Source organism: Diachasma alloeum, unplaced genomic scaffold (genome assembly GCF_001412515.2).
Source record: "Diachasma alloeum isolate Michigan unplaced genomic scaffold, Dall2.0 Dall_scaffold_01958, whole genome shotgun sequence".
NCBI lineage: Eukaryota > Metazoa > Arthropoda > Insecta > Hymenoptera > Braconidae > Diachasma > Diachasma alloeum.
Window position 1 is genome coordinate 22,978 of NW_021681999.1, and position 8,916 is coordinate 31,893.

The 8,916-nt window shown below is 39.5% G+C and overlaps 1 protein-coding gene across 1 annotated transcript; it reads right to left on the reverse strand.

The window, feature by feature from the left end:
- Positions 1 to 445: 445 nt before the first annotated feature.
- On the reverse strand, positions 446 to 8,231 carry LOC107046772. Its single transcript, XM_029126707.1, is given in 12 exon segments — positions 446 to 526; positions 623 to 709; positions 810 to 932; positions 2,422 to 2,709; positions 3,478 to 3,651; positions 4,743 to 4,814; positions 4,898 to 4,980; positions 5,217 to 5,364; positions 5,433 to 5,754; positions 7,474 to 7,677; positions 7,752 to 7,817; positions 7,902 to 8,231. Coding segments are annotated over 12 exon segments (1,602 nt in total). The 5' UTR covers positions 7,914 to 8,231; the 3' UTR covers positions 446 to 503.
- Between the last annotated feature and the right edge of the window lie 685 nt (positions 8,232 to 8,916).

The following is an 8,916-nucleotide window of genomic DNA, read 5'->3' on the forward strand; positions in this document are numbered from 1 at the left end:
GCATTAAGACACTGTCCATGAATTTCAATGTGCATTGGAAATTATTGGTATTAGAGATTTTCCGTGATAAGTATTAATTCTAACGTATTCAGGTAACAAATTTGCTGTACAGTGTAGTTTCTGGTAGATATAAGCTGATTTATCAACTTCCCGAATATAGGAAAGTTATTGTAATGACCCCGAAAATCGGAAGTGGAAATTTCACCATATCTCCACGTTTCAAGACCTCTAGGATCTTCCTCTAACGTTTCCAGGAACATGCGCGCGGGTGTATGCATGTGTGTGTGTATTTCTGTGAACAAATTTTGTGATACGATTTCTATTAAATAAACGACGAGAATCAAAGTTGCTCCTATACCCATCGATGCGCCTTGAACCTGATCAGATTATGAGCAAAATCGTCTCAGCGATTCGATAGTTATTTGAATGGAACTTCAGAAAAAAGTATCATCGAATTTTTTTTATTTTCGATCCCTGTACATTGTACGCCTCTATCATACTTCTTACTCTTCTACATTCAACGAATCTGGAATAGGAAATATGTTTTTTTTCTTAAAGCAGTTATTCTCAAGTTCCGTACATAACTTCGAGAATTTTTTTAAAAGGGGGGGGAGACAATTACCTTCGGCACCTGCCAGTAGATCCCAGTCTAAGACTTGCAGATCAACTATCCCTTCATCGTCAAGAGGGAGCTCTACATCTAAAAGATCTGGAGAGGTTCTAAGGTGAGTATTATCAAAATGAAAGCAAGTTTAAAGCTTATTCACTCATCGTATTATTAATTATGCGATAAAGAATGTACTACTAACCTACTCTTTGGTCTTCGTGGCTACCCTCTTCCATTTTCGCTCTTTTGGCTAATGAGTTGTCCTCATCAAGAACGGTCTCCTGGAGTTGAGGGGAACTTTGTGCTGTATGCAGTGTTTGACCTTCTCAACATCGACAAATAATCATATCGTCGTTAGAAAGCCAAAGAGGCGTGAAAGGTGTGCATACGCATAGATTTTACACACTTTTGACTCTACGGTGACAATAATAACAATAATTCTCCCAACTCTGTGACCACCCTTAGTTCACTAGTTTTTAATTGGTTTTATGAATATAAGGTATTGCATTTCAAAACACTTAATAGCTGATCTTCATCCTCTCAAAAGTTAATGTCAATTTTTTCAAGGATTGGGGGATTGAAAAACTGTTCTTCCATCATTTTACGATTTTTTCTGCAGTGCATTTCACAGATATGATCTTCTCCGTGTTCTTTCGTTTTTGTTTAAACAACCGGAATTACACCGAGGGGCTGGTCACTCAGGAAATCATTGGATCATTCAGTCGGAAATCAGGAGAAATCATTGGAAATCAAGCGATTTCCATTGTTGGCAGTGATGTCTAATGACTTCTTGGAAGGATCCGAAATCGGTATGAATCATAAGAATATAAGGTTATTAGAAATCATTGATAAATGTTGAATTGAAATACTATTTTATATCACTAGGACCGATAAACCGCGAAATCCAAGCTCACTTCATTCGGTTAGAACGCGGTTCTCGGTCACAAAAGTCATCCCTATTGTGCGGAGGTTAATTTCATGATCTATTGAGCTTTATTCCATTTTTCACGTTATCATTTGAGGCCTTGAAAAAAGCGACCGAAGATAATTGAATAAGTTCTGTGATTTGATAAAATGTTACACAAATTAACGTTGGGACAGGAGATGACAACGCCGAAAATTCAAGGAGGTGCGATAAATAATGAGATTAACCTTTCGACAGCGCAGATGATTCTCGAGACGTTGGACCCTTGCGAGGGATAACCCTTGCGGCGTATGACTTTCGCTAGGCATGATTCTCGCAAGGTATGACTCTGATCATGTTTGACTCTCGCGAGATATAACCGTTGGTAGGTATAATCCTTACGACGTATGATCCTCGCGAGGTGTGATCCTCGCAAGGTATGACCTTCGCGAAGCTTCACGGTTTGGGATGAAAAGTGACATTTTTCACATTTTTAACATTCATTACGTCAATTACACGTTAATTACAACGTCATGTAATAAACTGCCATTCTCGACAGACGCTCGACGCTGCCAGAAATTATGATTCCTCGATTATTTTTTGAAATCGGGTAATCAGTGCAGTTCACTAAAAATGATAAGAATCACGAGCAACCATGATTTCTATTCTGATTGATTAATCACAGAAATCATTCAATAAATCACAAAAAAGCAACCCATTCTGGAAATCACTGAGCGATCAGGATGAGGAATGACCAGCCTCTTGAATTACATTTATCCAATTCCATCTCACAAAATACCACAATGTTGCATTTATCGACGCCTTTAATGTCGTGTAGGGTGTTTGAACTTTTGTGAGGTTGACTGTCAGCGGTAAAATAATTCTATGGGAAATATCTGGTAGAAATTACCTATCGCAATTAGGTGACTCTTCAGTGGGAACTTTGTGATGGTGGCATTCTTCTCAGTACCACTATTACTTGTGACCGTCGGCGTGGGCGGCACACGGCGTTTTCTCGAACCTCTTCGCCGTGTGACTTTGAAGCTTGTCCCATTCCCTTCAGCACCGTTAATACTGGGCACATTCTTCTTGAGAGGCACATGGCATCCCCTGGAACCCTTTCCCCTTCTTTCACATCCTCTTCCCGCTCTCGTACCACGACTACTTTTCTCAGTGCCATATTCTTCTGTTTCTGGAACTACATCAAAGATAATAGTTGTAGTCACAGAGAAAAACAGTTTCAAGTTTCCATAACCACTCTACTGAAAGCCAGAAATTCGTGAGTTTCGAGGGCAGACACTGAGATCCAGAAATAAGTTACTTAGTTCCAGTGAAAAAATTACTGAAATTATGTAAAAAAAAACTTAGAGTTCCAGTGAGAAAAGTTCTTAATTCCAGAACGGTGGTACTTAAACCGCTGGGTACAGGAATCAAGAACCCTGGGTTATCAACATAAGAACTGTTGAGGGCATTTACGTATTACGTCACGCGACTGAGGAAGGGAGAAAGTTCTGCAATTTGCATCAATCTGTGACGGAGGGGGGTTGACCTAGGTTGTAATGTCACCCCATAATTGAAAGTGATAATCAGAGGAGGCACGGGTGACAATTGAAGAACATCAAGGTTCTTATTTTATTAACCCCTTCTTAATTTCAGTACCCAACGATTCCAGAACCAAAGTGCCTTGAGTAAGTATCATAGGTACTGGATTTCAGTTAAAATTACGCAGAACTAAAACAGTTTTCTCTCATTTTTAGAAAAAATTCTCTTGAAATCAGTCAAAATTCAATGAAATCCAATGAAAATTCACTGCAATTCAGAACTTCTTGGGACCGGATTTCAGTACTAAAGTACTGAATTCCCGAGATTGTCACTGGAAACCAGGAACTTTTTGGCTCTGTGGTAATATCAAAGTCTCTGCAGTAAAGTGATAGTTTTGGCATCTAAGGAACAAACGATACTTTACCCAATGACACATATTGCTCCAGCCTATCATTTGCTAGACTCTGAACAGCTTTATTCACATCTCGCCCTTTGATATGTTGAACAACATAGGTAGGAGGTGCTTTCTTGATTTCATCTGTCTGTGGGGGTCGGACTCTTGGGCAGGACAGCATCGAGAAACCTGCTTCTATAGGCTCTGAAATTTTTCATCAGTAAGCTGATACTCTCTTGCCCTATTCGCTGGTCCACATTTACGTAAAAAATTTATAGATAATTTTTTTTCTTTCAGAATACCAATTACTATAATTGTTGCTGATGGGCGGGACCTATAGGGTATTATTCCGGACATTTCCCACTATCATGGCGCAACCATACAACCGCAAGCATACCCATACAACCGCAAACGATTCTTTTCGTTACAATGTCGCGGGAAAAAATGATGCCCCAAACACCCCCCGAGCAACAAAATGGTTCGGGTGTTTCCCTCCAACTTTCCTGCCTTAAAACAAGAATCCAAGTTTCGCAGGAAAAATCCCTGGCGCAAGCAGCCGGGACTTTTCAATATGCGAAACTTAACATATTCGGTTGTATGTAACATAGTTGTCGTGAAATATCCGATTATTTTTCGGCTTCTGGGGTATTATTACTAATGATTTTCCCCATAGAAATTTCGACTAATGGAAAGGCCGCATTTGAAGTACCGCAGGACAACCTACATGGTTTTAAATTGGTAAAATTTGGTAAAACATCGACTAAGTAAAAATAAACGAATACGTTGCTAAGTAAAAATAGACAATCTGCAAAACTTGTCACTATTGTTTGTTTGCAAAGAAAATATCGGAGAATACTCGATCATCTTGACGCTCTTGGGATATTATTGCGGATAAACCTAGCGTATAATGAGAAATTCGATGACACATTTGTCAACTTCCAAACCCCCCTCTCTCGAAAGGGAATGCGGATTTTTTATAGTATTGAGGGATTGGCAAAAGATGACCGAAATTTTCCTAAGTTTTCCATTTTGGCATTATCGTAAAGGGAAATTTTAATTTTTTCCTCAATGTTTGTGCTCATAATTGGCCTATTTTCGGGAGAAATTTTTAGAAAACCTTCGAATAATGTTCATTAAATACAAAATAATTACATAAATAATTGTGTAGGTAATTTTCTACAACATTAAAAATACTATAGACGAATTCACTATAGATGTTTGCGAAAAAAGGTAGTCTCGACGAAAATATCAAACATCAAACTCCCGTCTGGTGTATGAGTTAAATCTGTAGGTACCTGGTTTGAAATTCTCTGCATAGAGCAACATCTCGTTACTAGCCAACTCATGTGGTTCCACTGGAACAATTGCTGTACATAAATGGGGAGTCAGTACGGTTCTCTCCCTGATATCGTTATTTGTTACTGGAAGAAATTAAACGAAAATTGATTACCTATTAAGGATTCCATTTCTGTCAATATTTCTTGCTGTCTTTCCTCAGTAATTATGTCGAAAAAGAATTGCTCCATATCCAATCTGGAAATTACAGAAATCAATTGATTGTAATAACGAAACAATAAGTGAAGATTCGTTGTGGGTGTCTGCATAAAAAATTCCCAATTCGGAAGCATTTGTTTTATTAATATGTTTTATAAATATGATTCAGATACTTGTTTATTTCACATAAAAACATGAATATCTGCTTAAATGCAACACAGTGAGTACTTGTTATGGAGACGTCCACGCTTACTTATAGTTATACTGATACACACTCTCCATTAGATAATTTTCTTTGGCATTCTCTGATTCTCTCGTTATCTTCTCGTTGCTTCTGCGTAGTATACGTCTTGGTACTTTTAATATTGTGTTGAATACGAGTCAACTTTGCATCAGTCTGATCGATGTATTGCTTGAAATTGACTGGTAATGACAATCTGTTTTCAATTCACACTCTATGATTTAGAGATGGTCAAATATTCGATACCTACAGAAAAGAGTTCAAAGAGTTGGCTTACGGCCTCCAAGTTCATCAGTCAGATGGCGATTGAACGCTTCTGCTGAATTGTTGGTTCGATCATCTTCTTCAAAGACACACACCAGAACTGCTTTAGGTAACCATTGACGCTGAAGGTAAGCGTGAAACTTCAGTAGATTGGGGAATTTCTCGGAATGAAGCAGGATCCGGCTGTAAATTATCCCAAGACCTTCCTGAAATTTTTCGGGGGGTGCCAAGGCCAAGGCCCATGTGAAAAAAAGGATCATCTGAGGAGCGTCCTCCAGTTTTAAATCGTACCAATAACTTGCTACTGCCTGAAATATTTCCAGAATACATCAAATTTCCCCCAAGAAAAATAACAATCTACTGTTTCTGAAAATTAAATCTCATAAGTTTGTATTCATTCTTTTTTGGGATACCTGCATGAACAGTACATTTTTCGGAACGGTTCAGTGTGTCATTTTCAAAGTGATGTGATGTGACGTATGTTTAATACGATGGATGGATCTCGGCGTCACAAGGTCCACATCTTGGTTGAAATCGATTGAGCGATTGTTCAGGTTTTCACGATGTTATAGAGATAGACGAGTAATTTCCTGCGCGAAAGAGACGAATTGGGAAACTTTTGATCCGGTTCCAATGGGTCATACTCACTTCAACCCATCATCGTTAACGCACCTACTTTCGGAAGCAAGTGCAGCGAGCGATCAACAACGTACCTCACTAGTACACGGAGAGAAATTTCTGAAAAAACTTCTAGTATTTTCGAGAAAAATTCTCGTTCTAGAACTAGAAGGTGGGCGCAAACAACCAGCACAGGTATTTTTCTAGTACTCCCAATAATCTTTCTTTTATTCCTTTTAAAAATTAATGGAAGTAATGATAAAATTATTAGAAATAAAAGAAAAATTAATGGAAGTACTAGAAAAATTCCTGTGCTGGCAGTTTGCGCCCACTTTCCAGTGCTAGCACCAGAATTTTTCTCAGAAATCTCTCTCCGTGTATAATCATCATTTTATGGTGCCCTGACTCGGCTTGGCTATACTAGTAAATCTAATCAATTCAATGGAATCGCAATTTTTTGGGCAGCAGCAATGGAAGAATTGCCTCACTTACTTGAATTTCCAAGAAAAATATGAATATTCACTACCAAATCAAGCTCCATTGACAATTAACTGTAAATTCGATGATTGTCTTACTTGAGTTTTCTGGACTTTTATTAAGCGGAGACGCCAGTGGATTTCAAACATCCTAAGTTTTTGAAGTGAGGATCTCCATGCATATGTTTCCCCTCTATATTTCATATATGCATCAAATACGATCCTGATTGTTAGAATTTCCATTTTTTCATGATGAAATTTCTTTACAATCTCGACGAACTATGATGTGAGGAAAATGTCTAATAAGTACACCCGTTATTTCTGCCAAAAATGAAGTAGAGTTTGCAGCACAACCATCGGCATTCGTCATATGCACACGACCAATGGGGTGATGGAAAACATCGCCAATCTATCGCAGAACGATCGCAAAGGCTGAACGGCTGTCCCTCAAGACCGATGCATATGAGAAAATATGGGAGATAAGAAATAAAAATGCCTAACCAGAAATAAGCAGAAAGGAATTTTGTTTCCAACACGCTGAAGTTAATGTTTCAATGCATAATAACAAATGGCTGTTATTGCTCATTCTTTTCAATGCTATATACTCTACTTCCGTGCGTTGGCCCTTCCCCAGAGACATAGCTTTTCAACGTATAAATGTAGAACTGAATTCATGGCAACAGGATTACTAATAAACAAAAAAACCACAGGAACCTTACGGGAGGACCGTGTTCTTTCCGAGGTACTTTTGTCAAAGAAAGGGTCGCTTAATCCTGGGATGCGTTTGCACTGGGCTCGGAGAAATAGTTTCTTATGACGTAATTCATTGGGAAGTATTCCGAAAATCGTGTTTGATTTCAGAGTTCCCTCTATCTAAATAAAAATTTTAGTCTACGCTGTTTGTATAATAAAATAGTCATAGAAGTGAATTACCTGAGTGTAGTGAAACCAGCAGCACCTCAAGCGAACCGTAGGGAAGACACTGCGGATCGCGTTCATCTCGGCTGCTTCAAAATCTGTGACAATTGTATGCAGATTGTGTTTCAAACCGGGTGCTAGTTCCACTAGCCTTGCCAGAATCGCTTTGTATAAACCACCTTTGGCTCCATTACAATAGGCGTACACAGCAGGTAAAACCTAGGATGATATGTAGAACGTAGGTTAAATAAATAACCCATACAGTTTGTTTATAAAAATGTTCTGTAACTCACCACGTTAGGTTTCAACTTGATATGCAATACCCACAGTTGACTAGCTTTTGGCTTGGAGGGAACTGGCTAGATAGACATACATGAATAAAAATTGGTATGACAGTAATGTAGTAGGAAAAAAGAGGATAATTCAATTCGAAGGTGGTTCACCTTTGAGCTCATCGTAATATGTATAAACTGATACGCATAGGAAAGTTGAGGAAAAATTATCTAGAAAAGTTCGGCCAATTTTATTGTCCGGAACGTAACCGTGGAGCGAAATGTAATTCACTAAAAAATTCTTTCAGTCAAGGATATCTCACGATTTCTTCGGTAAATAAATGATATGCATGGAAGTAACAATTACAGTTTCCTGCACGGAGAAATTTGATGCACTTGTACTATATTTTCTTCTGGAAACGCAGCAAACGATTGTGACGAGGCATATTCATTTATTTTTTATTACTTTCCTACATATTTTTCCCACTACACACTGCCCCCTAAAATGTAAATCCCGCCACCATTGGATACCCTTTCCCCAGACTTTTCCCCTCATCGCCCCTCTACCCCCGCCCCTGGACATCACGAAGACATCAGCCGAAAGAAGACATCAGTTCCGGCCCCACCCGATCAATTGGAGAAGCCATCGCCTCCGGGAAATTCCCCACACTGGACCCCCGAATATTCAACACCTGCAATAATCCCTTGCGAGACATCCCTGGATTGTGGTCATCGTCACCACTCACCCGTGCTGATTGGCCCCGATTGCTCCCGAATTAAAACCCGAAGGACTTCGACACCTGACAAACCCCCACGAATCGCGAAGGAAAAGAAAAGACCGTCACTCGTGCATTAGCTGCCCCGTGAGTCGTCACGTGCCCCGAAAGTAGTAATAGTGAATACAGTAAAATTCGCCCGGAAGTATTGGCGGATAAAAAGAGGACTTTCGATACATCGAGCTCATTCCAGCTCTAGTATTGGTGCCCAGGAAACCCCGAGGTGGAAAGGAGGCTCTCCAGGAAAACGCCCTGGTATTTTGAAGGAGTGCAAGGCACCAGTGGAATTCCACGTGTTCGCCAGAGTGAAGTCCCTTCGTGAGTACGAGTTACCCCCCTCATTTTCCCTCTTGTCCCCACAATATTACCCTTCATACCCCCCAACGGTGAGCCTACACTCTTTTGTTTCT